The sequence below is a fragment of the Rissa tridactyla genome, chromosome 4 (genome assembly GCF_028500815.1).
Source record: "Rissa tridactyla isolate bRisTri1 chromosome 4, bRisTri1.patW.cur.20221130, whole genome shotgun sequence".
Classification (NCBI taxonomy): Eukaryota; Metazoa; Chordata; class Aves; order Charadriiformes; family Laridae; genus Rissa; species Rissa tridactyla.
The window spans coordinates 535,274-554,261 of NC_071469.1; the positions used below are offsets into that span (position 1 = coordinate 535,274).

The following is an 18,988-nucleotide window of genomic DNA, read 5'->3' on the forward strand; positions in this document are numbered from 1 at the left end:
GGATGTCACCCCGGCTCCCCTTCTCCCGCAGCTGTGGGGAGAAGGGGCAGCCCCAGCCAGCCCTGCAGGGCCGCAAGGGAAAAGCTGGAGGAACGTCAGGCTGGCTGGAGGTTGTGTTTTGGGGCAAGAGATAACCCTTGCTAGCCCTATCGCTCAGGATTTCCTGTGCAGCTCAGTATTTCTGTTACCCCAGCACGTTTACCAGGCTGTTTTCCCACTGCGCGTGGTCGAAGCGCCAACCTTTTAAGTGTCTCACCAGCCAGCACCCACACTCAGCCCTAGCCCCCGGCTACGCACGGATGCTTCAGCTCCGGCCTTTTTTGATTATCCAAGTTAAGACAAAAAAGGTTTAGGGGGGGGACGGTTTCTTCGGGTGATGTGGATGGCAAAGGAGGGAGGCAGGAGTGATACTCAGGGTGTGAGTACAGTGACTCAACGGCAGCTGAAATGCGTCTGCTTGTGTCTGCGTGGGTGTTACCTTTATTTACCATTTTGCTCCTGGTAGTTCAGCCGGGCACAGCTGCCGGGAGTGCTTAGGGCAGACGCAGAGGCTCGGCTGAGCCCGGAGCGAAACACAGCCAGGATAATAACTGCATTTTTCCAATGTCCCTGAAAACAGCAGGTGGGAGCTGCAGCCACGCGGAAGTTGTGTCAAGAGGAGAATTGTGGTGAAAGAGGAAGGACTCGAGTTTCTCAGTGGGGCAAGAGACAGGAGATCGCTGAAGGCAGAGGAAAAAGGGGTCAAAGTGCAGAAAAAGAGCTGGAGAGGGAAGCTGGAACGAGGTAACTGGCTTTTCCTGCGATGCCGGGCACATTAAGGCCATGATTGTCGAGGAAGCCAGGTCATCTCCTGCCGACCAGCGTCGCGCTCGCCCGACGGCGGCTGGGTTCTGCACCGCACTTTGTCCCTAGTGCCAAAGCTCTTCCCCGGCTCCTCGGCATGCTGGGAAGGCACCATCCCCGGCTCTGCCACAGCTCCCTTCCTCCTCACGGCCTTGCAAGTGGGAAAGCATCCTGCTCCTGCGAAGCCACCGTCACGTCGTCACTTCCCAGTTCAAGTCCAAGCTCGGACACGTGGCCTGTCTCTGTGGTGGTTCCTCCGGCGCCCGCGGCACTGCTGCCAGGCTGGGGAGGGGGGCTCAAATCTGTGTTTCTCGTTCTCCTCGGTGAGCGGTGGCTACACCTCGGTGGAGTACTCCATCATGCTGGGGGAGAAAGGAGAGGGGCGTCGTGGAAGGGAACTGCCCGAGTCGGGAAGCAATGGGAGGTGTGGAAAAATGTTCAGAGTGGGAACGGGACCTTTTGACAAAAATAAATGGAGAAAGAATGATACCCAGCTTCTGGGAAATCCCTGTTTGTGGAAATCCCTCCGTCAATGGGAGAGCCTGAAAGCTGAGCGGTGGCAGCATGGTGCTTCCTGAGCCCCGCTCGCCTCTGCTCTCGCCGGGATTTTGGGGTGGCAGCTGGGATGAGGTGGCCGTGGAGAGGAGCAGGCTGAGCCCTCCTCCACAGCGGGGCTCAGTCCGTGAAGGGCAGCAGCACTGGGGCGGCCCAGCCTATGGCTCTCGGCTACAGTGCTTCTGTTTCCCGCTCAAATACTTGATTTTTATTTTTTTTTAAACAAAGTTTAAATGGAAAACTTGGGCAAAATTTTCCTCGTTTTAACATGGAGCTTTTCTTTTTCTGAAGGAAAAGCCAAAGCCAAGCAGACCCTTTCTCTGGTGAGCTCCAGTATTGAATTGCCTCAGGTGGGACCCATCTCACTGGCCTCGAGTGCCTGCAAGCACCTGGGCTAGTGAGCGAGGCCTCGGGCATGGGGGGAGCTGGATCCTCGTTTACGGGTAATGCAGCTCATCTTAAAAGGAGCGGTGTCTGCTGGAGGCCCCAGGTAGTGGCTGGGCTGAGAGCTAGGGGAGAAGCTTCCCTGAAAAGCTGATGGAGGAGCTCCCCGAGGGCAGGAGCTCGCAGCCCCGCTGTCCCCACGCCTGTGGTGGCCATTGTTGGCCTGGCCGTGGGGCTCTGGAGGGATGGTCCTGCAGCCCGGCAGGTCTCCCGCTGGAGGAGCACCTCAGCACAGCGGCCCCGGCACCGCTGGGGCATCACCCACCTCAGTTCTTTACGAAGGTTGTTGTGTTTTCTGACTCGAAATTTATTCTTAACCGACTGGGGGACGTCGGGGACGTACCAGGCTGCAATCAGTTTGACGCACAGAGCCACGTGCTGCAGAGAGCAAAGGGAGCCGCCGCGGGCAGTGAGGACCTCCCTGCGCCAGTTAACGTGGCCCGTTCCCCCCTGCCGCCATCCCCCCGACTGCCCCAGCTCCTCCTGCCTCCCCGGGCGCTCACCTCGAAGAGGATGAGGAAGGCCAGCCGGGCTGCGAAGATGTGCCAGAACTGGACGGTGTAGCTGTAGTCGTCGGCGTTCCTGTAATCCCGGTACCTGCAGCACAGCCCCATCGGTGCCAGCCCAGGCTAATTCCATGGGGGTCCGAGAGGAGCCCCGGTGGCCACCTCTGAGCCCTGCCCCACCGCTGCCCGGGGGCAGGCGGGATGGCACGGTGAGGGGCTCGGGGCAGGGGACGTTACTGAGCAATGGCTGCTGTTACCTGCACTCCTTGATCTCAAGGTGCGGCAGCATTTCGGGCACCTTTGTGTGCGGCTCGAAGTCCTGGATGCGGAAGACGGAGAGGCTGTGGTTGATGTAGCCGGTCGAGCAGCTGCGGGGGGGGAAAGATCATGTCACTGGCCTGGCGGTGATGGGGGGCTGCTGGTTCCTGGCCAGGCTGGGGAACCGGGGCATGCCCTGACCAAAAGCTGCAGCTCCGGTGTCTTTCCAGCAGATGCAAAGTCCTCTGATTGCTACAAAGGCTCTCTGCCCGCAGCTTTTCTTTCTAAGGTTTCCCTGGTGCGTGCGTTCTCAGGTGATGGCTAGTACCGTTGAGCACAGGCTGTAGCCTTCCATTCCGGGAAGCCAGCACCCGGCCGGGGCTCTCCCTCCCCTCCCTAGCTACCCACTTCCTCAAAGCCTGGGGGAAATGAAGGTCTCCGAGACTTGCGTCCAGTCCGACTGAACTTGGCCGGGGAGCCCAGGCTCGGAGGAAAAGGGGCAGAGAGCATGGGCAGGCAGCCAGGCAGTCCTCTGGTGCTCTCTCCGCCCAGGGGCACCCATTTACCCACCACGGGAGGATGTGAGGAGGCGGCCAGCTGGGATTCTGGAGATGGTGTCATCTGTAAAACCCTCCCCTGCTCCCCTTTCCCCCCACCCCGCCATGGGGGACTGCTCAGCTGCCTTGCACTTCTGCGCCGGCGGCACCGCGGCCGGCAGGGACACTGCAGGCGGGGCTGCGACAGCCGACCGACGGCACTCACTCCACGCCTGTGCTGTTTTCCATCATGCAGGGGCTGTAGGTGTACTTGTAGACCTGCATGGGAATGAAGTCGGACGTGATGGCGATCACCAGTCCGTTCCCGATGACAGCCAGGATGCCGATGGCCTCCAGGACCTGCAGCCAGATCCCTGCGGGAGAGGAGCGGTCAGTGGGGCCCCGCTGACACTCGCTGCCGCCGCTCGAGGGCTGCGGACCAAGCCCCAGCGCAGGGACGGGTTTGGCATGGCAGAAGAGCTCAAGGGAGGAGAACCTCCGAGCTGCCCCTCAGCCTCTGCAGGGTCTGAAATTGCTTCTCCTTCCCCAGCCCTGTGCTCTCCCACCTCCACGGTGAAGTGATGCCGGTCCCTGGCAAAGGGATGCTCAAGGGCTTCACACCGGGGAAAGGGCTTAACGCCGGCACCGTCCGTGCAAACAGCAGTGCAGGAAGGGGGGGCTCTGTGGGCCCCGTCTCACCGATGTCGTTGGCCTTCCTGGGCACGATGCGCCGGCGCAGACGCATCATCTTGATGGCATCCAGGCGGATCTCAAAGAGGTTGTTGCAGAACGCCAGCAGCGGGGCGAGGGGAAAGGCGGCGACGAAGATGGTGGTGAAGCTGTACTGGATCACTGCGCAAGGGCAAAATGCCGGTGTGAAGCCACCGCAGAGGGGACGTCCCGCAGGGTCCTGACCGCTGTCTGGGTTCGTCCTGCTTTGTGGCTGGTGTCAGAGGGGCTTTGCAGGGGAGATAGACCTGTCTTGGGGACCCCACACCCCCCCAGGGGACAGCCACCCCTCACAGGGCTGTTGGAGAGGGGGGTCTGTGAGGGTCCCACAGGGCACTGGTTGAGCACCGTGGGGTTACAGCCAGCCCCTTACACTCCTGGGAGGAGAGGAAGGTCCCAGGCCAGCGCCGTTCCCTGCCCTCTCTTGTTGTGGGAACGATCTCGGTGCGCCAGCGCTCTTGGAGCGGGGCTGGGCATGGAGCTGGTCTCGGAGCTCCCCTGGCCCGCCTGTGGGCTCCCCAGCGCAGGCTCTCTCCAGCCACGGAGGGCGCGTGGCTCTGCACCCAGCATCCCTCCACCCCCTGCGTACCCATCTCCAGGAACTCGTCAAACAGGCTGAAGGCGTTGACCTCGCTGAGCTGGTAGTTGCTCAGCCACTGCCTTTTGCAGGGGTCCTCGGCCGCCTCCTCCTCGCCCAGCATCACCCTTCTCTTCTTGGGGCGCTGCCACTTCTTGTGCAGCTTGTGGCTTATCCAGCTGCAAGGGGAGGCAGTGACTTGTACCACTGCCTGCAGAGGACAGCAGAGCGGAGCCGCTGCCAGCTCGGCCCTGGAGACCCGAGGCGGAGGAAAGGAGGAAAGGCGGCCCAAGGACCAGGGTTACTCTCTGTAAGAGCTGGGACGCTGCCCTGAGTGCGCAGGAGCACCGGCCAGTGCTCCGCGGGCTGGGGGAAAGCTTACGGGACGAGATACTCCATGACGTTGCTGATGGTCTGCTTGAGCAGCATGATGATGGCCATCTGGATGAAGAGGTCGGTGATGCAGCCGCTGGGGTGGCACTGCGGAGGGAGGAGAGGAGTTGTGCGCCGCAAGCTGGGCTGCCTGGCCCAGGGGCTGTTTGGCCAAGGCGGGTACCGCAGGAGAACGCTGCGATCCCAGAGCCTTGCTGGGCAGCAGGGAAAGGAAGAGTAGGAGTTGGGGCGTGGGGTCAGAGAGCCCCATGGCGAGTCCCTCACCTCCTCCAGCCTCCACCTGCCAGCGATGCGCACGTAGTTCCCTGGGTGGCCGTTGATCCTGAGCAAGGGAGCAACAACGGCGGTGTCTGTTGAGCCCCACTGCTGACCCCCCTTGGATGAACATCCAGGTGCGGGACGGAGGGCACCATCCTCCAGGCACTAGTGCAGAGGCAAGGGGCTTCCCCCACCCGCCGTGCCCACGGGGAAAAGTCACGGCCCTCCCGAGGTCCCAAATGGGACCCCTGTGCCTGGCGGGGAGGGCAGAGGGACTGGGCTGTCCCTCGACCCTGGGGACAGTTGGGGATGTATGTCCCAAACCCAGGCTCCCCTCCGCTCCCCCCCTCTGGCCCCCAGCCACCACTCACCGTCCCAGGAAAAAGGCGATGTAGATGAGTGAAGAGAAGTTTGTGAAGAACTGGAAGGTGAAGATCTTTATGGTGAAGCTGTTCTCATGCTGGGAGAAGGTCCGTGGTTTCTCTGGGGAAGGGAGCAAGGCCCAGGGGCTTGGTCACAGAGCGGTGGGACCTTGCCCTGCTCCCCCTCGGATGCCACCTGAGCTCTTTGAAGGTTGGAAGGGTGTCTCTGCCCCTCATGGGGCCTTCTCTGCCCTTCACCTGAGCCCTTGGATGGAGCTGAGCCCAGCTAAGCAGGGATGTCCCTCAGAGCCATGAGCTGGGGGAGAAGGGGCCCTTCGGCTGGGAGGAAGACCACGTTGTGAGCTCTGCTGCAGCTGTGGGGGCTTCCTGCTCATGCCGGGTCCCAGCCCCGTGGGGTGGCTACCCCTCCAAAGCATGACGTGGCTGTGGGACAGCCAGCTGGCAGCACGTGGGCCACGGGTGTTGGAGGGCTGCTGGCCTCCCACGGGGACCTGCCTGGCAAGAGCTGCCCGGTAGGCGCTTTGTGATGGTGGAGGAAGGGAAGGGGCCAGGACCTGCATTCAGGGACCAAGGCGGGGGCTGCGGTGAGGTCCCTGGGTACTGCTGGGCAGCTCGGCGCTGCGGGGTGCGGGTGGGAGACAGCCCCCCGTTTCCCTTACCCAGCTCACAGAGATAGAGGGCCACGCGCCTGTTGACCTGCAGGACAGAGACATAAAATGAGAGGGGAGGGCTGATGGTGGAAAAGCAACAAGACCCTCTACCCACCCCATGTCTCACTCCGCACCTTGGTCATGATGACAATGGTGATGTAGTGCAACACGGCCCCCGTCATCACCGCCATCGTGTTGGCCTGCTCGCGGAGGAACTCCAAGTCGCTCTGGGTGAAGAGAGCGGTTGCTACCACCCGGTAAATGACAAGCCCGTGGGCAATGCCGATCAGCACGGCGATCTGTGGAGAAGGAGGGCAGCAGAGTGGTGAGAAACCATGCATGGTGGGCACCTGCTCCATCCCACCTGAGGACCACCAGCCCTTCAAACCCCGGCTTCCTTCACCAGAGCTCACCTGGACGTGGCCTCAAATGCAAGCCCGTGCTCTTCAGTTAAGGGTGAGAGGTTCAGAAGGTGGATGTCTCCACCTGAACTAACCATCTAGACTCTCTCTAATGGCCCAGAGAGAAACAAGGGCATCAAGGGTTTGCCTCTTCCTACCCTCTGCGTTACTGCCTTGATCCTCCCTGCATCCCACCATGGAGCAGAGCCTTCAGCCCAGATCCCCAAAGGGTGGTCGGCCTCTCCCATCAGCACAGTGAGGTGTGAGCGTAGGGGGGCCCCTGGATCCTTGTGATGGGCACGGACCTGCCCTGACAACCTGGTTTCTGCCTTTGCTCCGGTAATAGGACACTTTGCTCTGAGGTGCCGTTTGTGTGCCCTTAAACCAGACCTTCCCGCATTCACCTCGGCACGTACCATCACCAGAACCAAGAGGAGTATGATGGTGCTGCGGAAGTAGGAGTGCTGGTACTGCTGGGGTTCGTGCTGCAAATTATTGATCAGCTCCATAGCCAGCTCCTCCTTAAAAAAAAAGAAAAAAAGAAAAAAAAGTCAAAAACTGGGAAAGAAAGGATCCAGCAGAGCCGTGCCCAGGTAGTAGAAAGTCCAGGGGTCGTTGTGTTAACGGACATATGGGATGAGCAGCAGCAGAGAAGGTCAGGGGTGAGCACCCAACCCACAACGCCATGGTCAGTCCTGTTTGAGTTGAAGCCCTTGTGCAGGAGGAGTGGTGACTAGCAATGCAGAGAGATGGCTAGCATCTGCTTCACTCTCTGGAGGGCTCCGTCTCTCCCAGGACATCATCCCAGATGTGGGATTTGCTGTTTGATTAGGTGTCTCCGTTAGGTGTTTACATCTACAGAGAATCAAGCTGGGCACGGGGGTCCCTGCGACGTGTCTTTTCTGTAGGTCCAGCTGAGTCCTGCCCCGACGAGGGAAGCACTAAGCAGGAATGGCGACATCCTCACCTCTTCCTCGTCCCACCTGTACAGGTCCCAGTCGGTGACCACGGTGGCTCTCTGCCTCTTCCACAGCTCCAGGAACACAGTGGCTGTGGGGGCAAGGAGAGAGCGCGGTGACACTCGGGGGTGGCTCAGGAGATGAAGTCACCCCTCCGTCCCACAGAGCGGGACGGACGGTCGCGTTACCGCCCAACCTCGCGGCAAACACCGTGAAGGACGGGCAGCCGCCCCGCACCGCCGCGACCGGGGAGGACCTGGACACGCAGCAGCGAGGGCTCGGCCCCGCGTGGGGATGGGGCTGGAGGGGTGCGGGGGGGTTTCACCGGGAGTCAGGCCGGCTCTAGCGTCTGTAGGGGATTTGGCGTAAACCAGGGTAAGCACCAGGGCTGTCCTGCTGTGGTGGGCACATTTACGTGGCCCCAGCTGGGGGGGGCCCAAGTTATTCTGGATTAATGAAAAATACAGCTTCCAAGTGGAACAGGTGTCCCACACTGCACCCCAGCACGGCTACACCCCTGCAAATCCATTTACAACCACCCCTTAATTGATCCGGATTGCCTTTCCCGAGCTTGCCCCCGCGTAGAGCACCCCACATGACACACAGCAGCGTGTCCGTGATCTGCTCAGACCCTGGTCCCGCGGGCGAAATGCCCGGCGCCTGCCTGCGGTGCTGTTTGTGACCGAGGGCTGTAGTAAAGCCAAGCGAGGTGTGTCGCTGACGTGGTGATGGGGTCCCATCAGCTCAGCCCCGGCTCTGCCGCTCGCTCCTTCCACAGCAGCTGCGAGAGCTGGGAGGGTCGGTGAGGGGCCTGGGGTCCCTCCCTCCTGCAGCTGCGGCCACTTGTGGCAGCTGCTAGAAAAGCCCAGCGAGAGGCTGCGGGTGCTTCGCAGGGGTTGTGGTGGGTGCAGGGGTGGGAGCTCTTGGGTGGGACAGGTAAGGAGTGGCTGGGAGCTGAAGGAGATCGCTGGGGTGATTTTGTCCCTTGCTGGGAGGGGAGCTGGTGGCCCTGGAAGTGGAGGAGAGAAGGGCTAAAACGCCGCTGAATGGTGGAGCTGTGCTGGTGTCCCGCTTTCCTCCACCCGCTCTCCCCCTAAGCCGCAGCGGGCTGCTCCCCCTTCCGAGCCAGGTGTGTTCGGCACCGAGACATCGACACCTACCCCAGATCGCCATGAACATGGCAAACAAAACCGTCCCCTCGTTGTCAATCATGTGAGTGACCTGCGGAAGATGAAGGAAGAGGGTGGCGGGGGGCAGGGGCTGTGGCACGTGGGCTCTGGGAGAGGCTCAGTGGTCCTCTTGCCACCCTGGTGCCCCCCAGGCAGGTAGAGATGCTGCAGGAGGGCGAAATGCAGGAAGGGGATGGACACTGGGACTCGTTAGGGGTAAACTTGGTAATGGTTGGACTTGACGATAGTAACAGTCTTTTCCGAGCTAAACAATTCTATGATTCCAGCTCTTCCTTGGTGGCGATGGAGATCACGACCTGGCTGTACCTCCTCCTCGCCGCAGAGTTAGCAGAGGTTTCCTGCGTCTGGTGGCCAGTTTGCGGGGGTGGCTCTTCCGCCCCGCGGTGTGGGACCAGCCCAGGCCGGGAGCGTCTCCCCATCCCCTGCCCCGAGCCCGTGCTGGGAAGGGGCTGCCTACCTTGGCGTAGGTGCAGGTGTCGGAGAGGAGCCAGAACGGGCACTTCTGGTCACAGAGCGGGCACATGATGGTGTTGGTGGCTTCACAGATCTCCTTGCTGGAGAGAAAGGGGCAGGGGGAAGCAGAGGGGGATGACGGTGGCTCAAAGCCGCGTGCATAGCAAAGGCTCCGGAACGGATTGCGCGTTCGGCATCGCCGAGTGCCTTACCTCACCTGGCTGGAGTTGAAAACGGTGATCCCAGTCACGAAGACCAGCAGCCCAGCCACTGCAGCGAAGCCCAGCAGGTAGGTGTACCAGCCCAGCCAGGCAAAGTACAGGGCCACCTTCTCGCCGAAATAGCACCTGGAAGGGAAGGTGTGGTGTGGTTTGTGGCCGGAGAAGAGGCCGCGTTGTTAGGGGACACCTGAAAACGCTCTTCCAGCCCCAAAGGGACCCCGGGTCCAGGAGGGGCCGTGCTGTCTGGTGCCTGGGGATGGAGAGCAGCAGGAGGCTCTTGGGGGTGGTGGCTCAGTCTACACTACGTGGTGTCCTGCAGGGGTCTGGAGAAGCCCGTGAGAAGGCTTCTCCTGCTCTCAGTCAGCCTGGTGACTAAGATTTTCTATTTTTTTCCTTTTTTTTTTTTTTTTTTTTTTTTCTTCCCCGCCTTGGTTAATGTGCCGCAGGGAGAGGCACCCTGGCCGATGCCCACTTCCACGGGAAGGTGAGAGCGTGGGAGCGGCCGAGAGACCAGGTTGCAACCGGCGCCTGCAGAACCATTTGAGAAACACCGGGCTTGAAGGAGATGCGGGGGCTGCGGGGTCTCTCGGGCCAAAGGAATCTCTACTTCTGGGCTCAGCAACCTCCCTGCAGCGCCCTCGTGTCCCCTTCTTATGGTGGCGATATCTCGGGCTTTCTGGCGTGGGGAAGAGGGCTGGAGGCGTGGGTGAGAAACGATGGTAGCTTCTGCCTGATGGACCTGCCTCCCCTCCTACATTCCGGAGGAATTAACTTCCTACCAGCAGCCAAAGGTAGGTGTGCTCCCTGGCCTTTGTTTCAAACTAAGGAAAACCCCAACAGTGTTCCCCCTTCCCTCAATTTCACGCTCAGCCCCTTAATCCTGGCGCGGCAGCGACAAGGCACGATGCAGTGACCTTAGGGACGTGCACCGCCGGGAGTCCCGCGTGCCTCTGCTGGGCCCGCAGGCTGTACTAAACGTTAAAGGAAGGAGAGCACGTCTCCGTTCTAACGCTTCTTCTCCCCGGGAGCCTGGCGACGACTTTATGAAGTAGCACGTTCTCCTCCTCCTTCCCCTGAGCGCGCAGAGTTCGTTTTCTTCCCCTTTTTAGCGTAGGAGCCGCGCTCTTCCCCGAGGGTTACGGTGGCGGCAGGAGCCCCTCGCCGCCTCTGCCGCCCCAGGCCGGGTGTGCCGCGCTCCGTCCCCACCTCCCCTTCCCCCCGAAGGTGGGAGCGCACACGCGCGCGTGCTCGAAAACGAAGCGGGCTAATTAAAACCTGCGCAGATGCGGGGGTTGTCTCATACGGCAAAATTAGCAGATGGAGCTCGGTGCCGCAGGGATACCCCTCAGGCTAAGAACTCGGCAGGCTTCAGAGGAAGCCCAACGCCTGCGAGAAGAGCCAGGTTCAAACTAATGATCTAAAAGAAAAGAGGAGCCTGGCAAAGGGCACGAAGCTCCCCGGGTTTCGGGTCTCGGTTAGAAGGATGTGCTGTGCCTCTTCTGCCCGTGTTACCTGATCTTCTCAATTGGCTGTTGGGAAAATATATCTCTCCAGCGAGCCCATCTCTCCTTTAGGAATTCCCTTACCTCTTCTTTCTGCAGAGCAGAGAAGTCGGTCGGACACAGGAATATTCGGGCAGCCCTGACCCCCAGCCCAACTCCTGCCCCTCATCCAGAGAGGTCTCGGCGCAGCCCCGGCTGCCCAAAGGTCTCCCCCACCCGGCCTCGCTCCTCCACCTCTCGTGGCGTTTCCTCCCAGGTCCTCGGCCTCACCTCGTGCAGGGGGAACGCTGCCTCGAAGACCCTCTTCTTCCTCAAGTCGTGCAGCTTCTCTGGGGGCAGAGCGGAGCAGAGGGGATTAGTGAAGCTCTGCTCTCTCCCCACACACTCCCTGCCAGGCAGAGTCATCCCAAACCTCTCCTGGAGCCTTTGAGGGGGCAAAACCACCCCGCCTGGGAGCGGCTGAGCTATTCAAGCGGGATCAGTGCTAATCCTGCCCTTGTGCCGCGCTGCCGCGGGCTGCCTTGGGGCTGGCTCTGGGAGCGAGCCAGGCAGGCAGGGCCCCGGGGAGAGCAGAAAGCAGCACCCCACGCTGCCCCGCTCCCCCCGGGGCATCCGGGAGGGCTGAGCTCTGCCGGGGACAGGGGGGGTGGCGGGGGGTGGCCGAGGTCGGGGGCTTGGGGACGGGGAGCAGAGAGAGGGCTGTTGCTGGTTCCTGCGGCCCAAATCTCCCAGCCTCCGGAGGCAGCAGCGAATTTGCTTGTCTGAGCTGCCCCCTCCCGCACCCTCCCGGGGGTGGCGAGGCAGCGGGGGATGCCCGTGCCACCCTGGGGCAGGAGCCTCGCGGCAGATCCAGGCTGAGCATCACCCCGGTCCCTTACCGAGGTCAGACGTCACCGTGTTCTGCAGGATGAAGTTCACGAGCCGTATCCTGAGCAAGGAGAAACTGCGGTTAAAGGCCGCTCTGGGGACACAGACTCGTGTTGCGTGGCCCTGGAAAGCAGGGGAGCGCCGGGGGGAGGAGGCGTGCACCAAAAGCCAGGGAAGGAAGCGGGGGCAGGAATGGGAGCTGGCTGTGGACACTGCGAGGCCGGTAACTTTGCACGTGGTGGGTGGAGGTGGCCTGACGTGGAAAATGAAAAGCCTGGCACGACTGCGAACTGAGCTGGAAAATGGGCGCTGGTGCGGAGAAAGGGGAGTGCAAGGTGCTGGAAGTCAGTAGCCCGGCTCAGCACCCACCTGGTGGTCACTGGTATGTCACGATGGGCGTCGGGGTTCTGCAGCTTGCTGTCGGGGTTCCTCAGGAGCCACTGGTATTTCTGGAAGATCTGTTTTGGGGCACGGACCCCATAAAATAGCTTCTTGTCCTCAATTTTCTGGTGGGTGGAAGAGAAGGGCTGTTAGAACAACGCTGGCAGAGCCAGAGGGGCAGGGGCTGTGAGTCCCGGGGCTGTGAGTCCCGGGGCTGGGCTCTCCCCTGGCTGATGTGGTGATCGGCTCCATGGTTCTGGGTCTCTCCCATCTCCTGGGGTGCAGGAGCCCAAACCGGGCTCGGATCCTGGACACCACAAGCCAGCCAAGTATCCATGAGCTTTCCCTCCTGTAGCCCCTCACCTTGATGGTGAACCCCTTCTTGCTCAGCTCGTCCAGGAACTTCTTCCTCTTGGTCTCCTTCTCGCTGCCCGCTTCATGGATGTCGCTCACCAGCACAAAATCCCACTTCTCTTCAGCCTGCCCAGGGGAAATGCCAGGGGGTTTATGGGGGTGGCGAGCCCAGAGCTCGTGCTCTCGGCTCCAGCTGCTCAGAGGTTTGGACCTTCGTCGAGAGCGTGTAGAGGGTCCCTGGGAGCTGGGAGCGGGCAGCAGAGTGGGGATGGGGAAACTGAGGCAGCCGCTGCCCTCGCACTGCCCCGCTCCCCTCTTTGAGCTGTGCGGAACTCGCTGGGAGCGCGGAGGGGGCGAAGCTTACCGGGGGGGCAAAGGGGTCCGAGTCTTCCACAGGATAATCCCGCCAGGGAGTCAAGAGAATTTCATCCTGCAGAAGAGGAAAGGAGCGAAGGCTTCGTTGGGCTCGCTGGGAGACCTGCCTCCGGGCACGGGGCAAACCTCTCCCTCCGAAGGCTTGGACGGCACCTCGCGGCCCGGGACCGGAGCCTGCGGGGGCACCGGCACCAGGCTGTCCCGGGGCGAGCGCGCGTGGGCAGAGCTCCGCTTGCGGCGCACAGAGACCTTCCCCCCAGCAGAGCCCGCCTGCCCTTCGGGTGCTCCGGGGTGTGTCGTGGGTCCTACTCGCGGTACCCCAGAACGGGCAGAGCCCGTGTCGATCAGATGGTGTTACAACACAGGACCCAGACCCGCCTGGCCCCGTTTTCCTGCCCGCAGCCGCGGGGGGATGCCCAGGGAGGAGGGTACGGGCAGGCTCCTCTGAAACCTCCCCCCACACCCTCCCGCTCCCCGCTCGGGGTCTTCCTGAGCCGGCTACGGCTCGTGCTCAGGGCTCCCGGGGGGCCGCCGCTCCGGGGGAGCGCGCAGCCCCCTCTGGAACTCGTCACGGCCAACGCCTGTGGCACCCTGGGGTCACAAGGGAGCCAGGCAGGAGGGGAAAAACCCACCCCTCCCTCTGCTCTGGAGTTTGCTGCTGCTTGTTTCACCCGACGCCCCGACGTTTGTGCTGGAAGAGAGTCAACGCCGAACTCTCCGTGCTACAGTGGTTTTTACAACCTTTCATCAACCTTTTCCCCGCTTTAGTTGTTCCTTTCAGACAGGGCGCCGTGAGCTTTTTGGCGAGGGTGGGGAAGGTAGTTTTGAACTCTGACGAAGGGAGAGCGGGGCACAGACCATCGGAGGCTCGTGCAGCCCTGTGGGAAAGCGGGTGAGAAACTTGGAAAACACCTCGGATGCTCGGTCTGCGGCCAAGGGACGGAGAGGGGAAGAGGAGCTGCTGGTGTTTGGCTCCTGCCCGCTCCCTCCCCTGTGCTACCGGCGGCGCGGGGGCGAGGGCGGCTGCTCACCTTCGCTGTTTAAGCCTAATTACGCTCAGCCACCCGTGCGGTGCGGTGCGGCTCTGGGGCTGCATGGGGGAAATGAGGCGTCCCTGCGGCAGCAGCCACCCTCTGCCCAGCCTCGACTGCTGGTAGAAAGTAAATGCCTCAGGAACGTAGGAGGGGAGGCAGGTCCATCAGGCAGAAGCTACCATCGTTTCTCACCCACGCCTCCAGCCCTCTTCCCCACGCCAGAAAGCCCGAGATATCGCCACCATAGGAACGGGACACGAGGGTGCTGCAGGGAGGTTGCTGAGCCCAGAAGTAGAGATTCCTTTGGCCTGAGAGACCCCGCAGCCCCCGCATCTCCTTCGAACAGCTTTGTCCCTGTCCTCTGCGCCCGGCTGCCCTACACGTTCTCAGCCTGGTTTTGCGGCCATGGCTCTCTCTTGGGCAGGGGGGTGAGTCCAACCAGGCTTTCAATGGGTCGGCAAGAGCACGCCGGGCTTCAGGTCCCCGTGAATGCCGTGAGTTTGATAATGACACGCTCTGCAGGCCATGCTGGGATGGGGCAGGGAATGGGTCCCGTCTTAGAAACAGCATTTTTGGGGTTTCTGCAGATCTCTGACGTGACTCATGGTGCAGCCCCACGAACAGTTACACCACCTTGTGCCGAGGGCACGGTGACGCCGCACAGAAGCAGGAAGGAGCTGGCAGGGGATGGGGATATCGTCAGTCGGCATTGCCACCGGAGACCTGAAACAGCGCCCAGACGAGTTCCTCCAGCCGCGATCTCGGGAGCAGAGCGGTGGTGGTGCAACCCTGCCCTGATGCAAGACCTGGATCCCCAGCTTTCACTGCAGAATGAGGCCATGGGAGCAGGAGAGACCGGGATGAGGAAAGGGCTGTAGCGCTCTGCCAAATCCTCTCACGTGGAGCTGGGGCCATGGCTTTGCCCAGAGCAAGAGCCGAGAGGAGACTGACCAGCAGAAAGCCTTGAGAAGAGGGACATTGTCCCCCAGAGGTGCTGTTGGAGCAAGAACCAGAGCTTCTCACTGCTGAAAGGTACCCCAACTTAGGACAAGACACAGAGTGGGGGTTACGGTGCTGTCATCTGCTCCGCCAAAGCTCTGAGCAGGCTTTGGGGTGGGAGAATTGGGATTTGGCTGGGGTTGGTGTCCCCAGGTGAGTGAGTTGTCCCCGGCCATGAGCCCATCTCGGGGCACAGAGCGGGAGTCCTGTTGGGGCTCTGCCCCGCGGCTGGTGCTGGGATGCTGGCACAGATCTCGTCTGGCACCACCGCTGCGCAGGGCGCGCTGTCTCATTCCTGCCCCGGCTGGTTTCCCTCCGCCTCATCCTGCACAGATGGCTGGCTGGGGCTGCCGGCCCTCCCGCTCCAACTGGGTCCCCGCGGCGGCGAGGGGTGCGACCTTCGTGGGAAGGAGGGTGTCAAGGTGTTCCTAGGTGCCGGTGGGGTCAGCACCCCCACACAGTGTCCTGCTGGTGTTGACCCTAACAGCGGTGAGGAGGCGGTCAATGGAGCCGGTGGCATCCCAGCGTCTGTCCCCAGGCGGCTCCCGGCCCCGCTGGCCGCGGCCGTGGTCCCCGCTCGCAGATCAGAGCATCCTGACCAGCACATGCGTTCCCTGGGGAAGCAGCTGATGAGATTCCCAAGGCAGGCTCACAAACGGGACGTATCCAGCCATGGGGCTTGGACTGCGTAGCCAGGCTGGGGGGCTGCAGCATCGGAACCCTTCCCCCCAGATCCCTGCTGTGCTACCGGCCCCTGCCTCGGGGCCTCCCCCATCGGGGCAGAGCCTGCAGAGCTTCAGCAGAGCATCCTTCCTCCATCGGCATTCCCAGCCGGAACGTTGATGGTCTCTCTGACCTGACACAGCCAGATCCTGCCCCTGCTTCTCCGTGCTCCCAAAATAGCAAGCACAGACTCTGACGCCGTGAGGGACTCGTTGCTTTGAAATTTTCCAGTTAAACCCTGAGGACGGGTGGGGATGTTCCCAGGCGTACGGTGCTCCGGGCGATAGGGATGTGGTGGGAGCGGGCTCTGGCTGTTCTCCGCGTTCCCATAGCAACGTGATTTACCGCCTGGTACCCGCTCCACGGCACCGCCAGCGCCTCTGCGCAGGACTGAAAAACGGAGAGGAATCGGCGAATTCCTTGCAGATTAGCACAGGCAATTCCCAGCGCCCACCTGCGGGGCCGGAACAGGCGAAAACTACATTCATGGCCCGAGGGGTTGTGTCCCCGCCATGAGGGGGGAGCCCTGGCTGCGGCACGCTCGCCAGGCGAAGGCTGCTGTAAGCCTTGGCTGCTTGTGGGGCCAGATGTGGCTTGTTCGCAGGGACGGTGCAGAGGCAGGGACTTGGCATCTCTCATTCTCCCAGACCTCGCCTTTTTGTCCCGGGGGACGAGCGATGCTGCCAGACGATGCTGTCTGATGACGGCGGCTTTTCTCCGGCAGCACAAGCAGCCACATCAGCCCCGTGCCGGCAAGGCCACCCCGGCTCCCAGGCGGCTGCATAAACCCTGGACTCTAATCCCTGCTATCAAGGAGGACGGTGCCCGTTTCGCTCTTTTCCCGCCCCGCGGTCGGAGCGGGGCTGGAGGCCCACTGGGCAAAGGTGGAGGAGAAGTAACCTGCACGGCGAGAAGCAGGGATTTCAGTGCTAAAAAGGGGTTGTGTGCCCTGGAGCGTGCCTGGATTCTCCCCAGCTGTGTCAGAGGGTCCTCGTCCCCTTGTCGCAGGCCGGGGAACCCGCTGCCCCCAGTGAGGTTGCGGGATCCTTTCGAGCCGGGGACAGGCACCCTGGGGCTGGGGCTGCAGTCACCCGTGCGAGTAACTCGGGCAGAGGACCTGGGCAGGATCCGGCATCCTTGTTTTCCTTTCGAATCGTGGATTGGTGAGGGCTGGGGTGGTTCCCATCACCCACGCTGAGATGATCAAATCGCTCTTATCTGGGGGATGGTTCGTATGAGCGCTTCCCTTAGAGCGCTTAAATCTTACTTCATGGATTCTGAAGAACTGTGACGCTCTTTAATGGGACAGGCAGGTAGTACGCCCGTACGTTTACTAGCTGTCCCAATCCAGAGAGTTTACCCGGCTTTTTGAGTAAAAGAAAGCCGCGTCTTTTTTTCTAAGCTTGAAAAACGACACTTCTCGGCTCCCCTCTCCCCTCGCTTTATTCCAGGTGCTCCCGAAGCCCCTGGGGCTGTCCCCTCGCTGCTGTACGCGGTGCCTGTGCCGGGGTTTATACGAGACCTGGTCTTGCTCCAAACCAAACGGCCCCGCTCTGCCCTGTGCTCCGGCACCTCTGAACCCCAGTACCGACCCTGGGGCCACGTGTCCCCCCAGCCCGACGCTCCCCGGGCTGGTGCGCGGGCTCAGCTCTGCCCCGCTCCCCACCGCGGGAGCTGCGGAGGCGGCAGCGCGCCCCACTTTTGTGACCATGAGCGCGTGGCGGGGATGGCACAGCTCGCTGGGAAGAGGAACTGGAGTTTTGAGGTGCATTTTGAGGGCTTTAAAGGCTGAAAGCACATGAGCGGCACAGCCCCGAGCTCGGAGTGCTCCGTGTTTCCAAGCTGCGGGTGGCCCAGGGGTGCTGAAAAGCAACTTCTCGGAAATAGGTGGGCAGTTTCTGTCTCCTACCTGCATGGTGGAGGGCAGAGCCTTCCTTATCCCCCCTCGCTCCTCTTGCTGCCCCGGGCAGGTCTCTGCGTCGCTGCCTGTCGGGTCGGGCAGAGGGGGAAGCGGCCGCCGGCGGGACGGGCTGCAAGGCTCCCGGGGCTTCTCGCCGAGCGTGGTGTCCTCCTTCCCCCGGCTCCTTCGCCCGAGGTCTCATGTGAAACCAGCAGCGAGTTGACTTCCGTGTGGGACTGCCCGCCTTGGGCGGGAGCAGCCGCCACCTGGCAGCGGGCAGATAGCGAGGAGGAGGCGAGAAAGCTGCCCTTCACCCTCGCTCCGAGGAGTGGCGAGCCCAGAACCGCCCAGCGGAGCCCGGCTCCTCTCGCCCGGGCTCTGCCAGCCCTGCCGCCTCCTCTGCCCCTCCGCGGCCAGCCCTGCGCCCTGCCACCGTCCCCAGAGTGGCGCCACAAACCGGGGCCAAAAGGAGGAAGGATGCGACTGTCCCCAGGAGGAGGAAAGTGCTATTAGCAGAAGCTCTAGAAAGCGTTAAACTGTTTCTTACAAGGAGGGGGAAACCCCATTAAACCTAAAAAGAGAAAATAAAGCTGAGCTGTGTGTAACCCGCCTCACTCTTGGGGTGACGCCTGGGCTCCGCAGAAGAGATTGGATGCGAGAGGCAGGGGATGGGAGCATCCAGGGCTTTGAGAGCGGATGGGATGGGGCCAGGGGTGAGTTTGTTACAGCCAGGACAAGGAAAAGAGGCAAAGCATGAGCTTCCAGAAAAGTGAGCAGCCTGCTCCACAGTTTTTTCTGCTTGAAAGCAGCCCTCTCCCTCCCTGCCTTGGACAGTGGACTGGTTTGCTCTCCACCACTCTGGTTTCCCTCTGTGGCCTTCAGAAACCCTTCCGTGAACCTCAGAGAAACTCTGGCTTCCTGGAAGGATTGGCCAGAGACCGAGAAATCCTCTCTTCGCGCCTCGCCGGCTGGCAGAAACAGCGCTGGAAGCCGAGTGCTTTTGTTCCCCATGTCTAATAGTGCTGATGCACGAGGGGCAGCAGGGTTTGGCATCAACGATTACGGGAACATCTGTAAGTATTTTAAGAGCCCTCAAGAGTAAGTATCCCCTCCCTCCTGGCTGAAGAGGAAAGCATCCCGGTGTGCTCTGAATGTTCCTCCAAACCGCAGAGCCCTCCTGCCTCCCTGCTCCTAAAACCTTCTCGCCCCTAAGCAGATATTTCCTAGAGTGCCACTGCCTCAGCCTCCGCTTTCCTGACGGGATTTGTGTCGGGATGCTCAGCCGGGGGCCACTGGAAATCTGAAACAAATCACGGAGTGCTTTTTTCATTCACAAAGGCTCCGTGCCTCTGGGATGATGGCTTGGAGCAGGGTATAACTCCCTTTTTACAAGAAGAGTGAGCGAAAAGGTTGTTACGCGTAAGCCAGGTCTGGCAGCTCTCCTTATATCTGTTTTCGGGGTCTTTTGGCTGCTTTAGTCCCCAAGGTAAGAAGAGC

At 61.5% G+C, this 18,988-nt stretch overlaps 1 protein-coding gene across 1 annotated transcript; it reads right to left on the reverse strand.

Annotated features, from left to right (window-relative positions):
- Positions 1-1,792: 1,792 nt before the first annotated feature.
- On the reverse strand, positions 1,793-17,735 carry ANO9 (anoctamin 9). The gene is made up of 24 exons (XM_054197714.1): positions 17,501-17,735; positions 12,825-12,890; positions 12,470-12,586; positions 12,095-12,231; positions 11,737-11,786; positions 11,129-11,187; positions 10,869-10,951; positions 9,348-9,482; positions 9,140-9,236; positions 8,653-8,713; positions 7,501-7,583; positions 6,950-7,054; positions 6,267-6,431; positions 6,142-6,178; positions 5,471-5,582; positions 5,106-5,163; positions 4,831-4,928; positions 4,461-4,627; positions 3,842-3,994; positions 3,369-3,516; positions 2,606-2,716; positions 2,346-2,439; positions 2,108-2,220; positions 1,793-1,907 (listed from the first exon to the last, which is right to left on the reverse strand). Exons 1-24 carry the CDS (start codon positions 17,504-17,506, stop codon positions 1,793-1,795), a joined length of 2,370 nt encoding a protein of 789 aa, XP_054053689.1. The 5' UTR covers positions 17,507-17,735.
- Between the last annotated feature and the right edge of the window lie 1,253 nt (positions 17,736-18,988).

Excerpts from the sequence above, each read along its gene's own strand:
- ANO9 (XM_054197714.1), bottom strand. Across the intron at positions 11,787-12,094 it reads GACATACCAGTGACCACCAG|GATACGGCTCGTGAACTTCA; the intron begins GTGGGTGCTGAG and ends CTCCTTGCTCAG. Across the intron at positions 8,714-9,139 it reads ACACCTGCACCTACGCCAAG|GTCACTCACATGATTGACAA; the intron begins GTAGGCAGCCCC and ends CATCTTCCGCAG.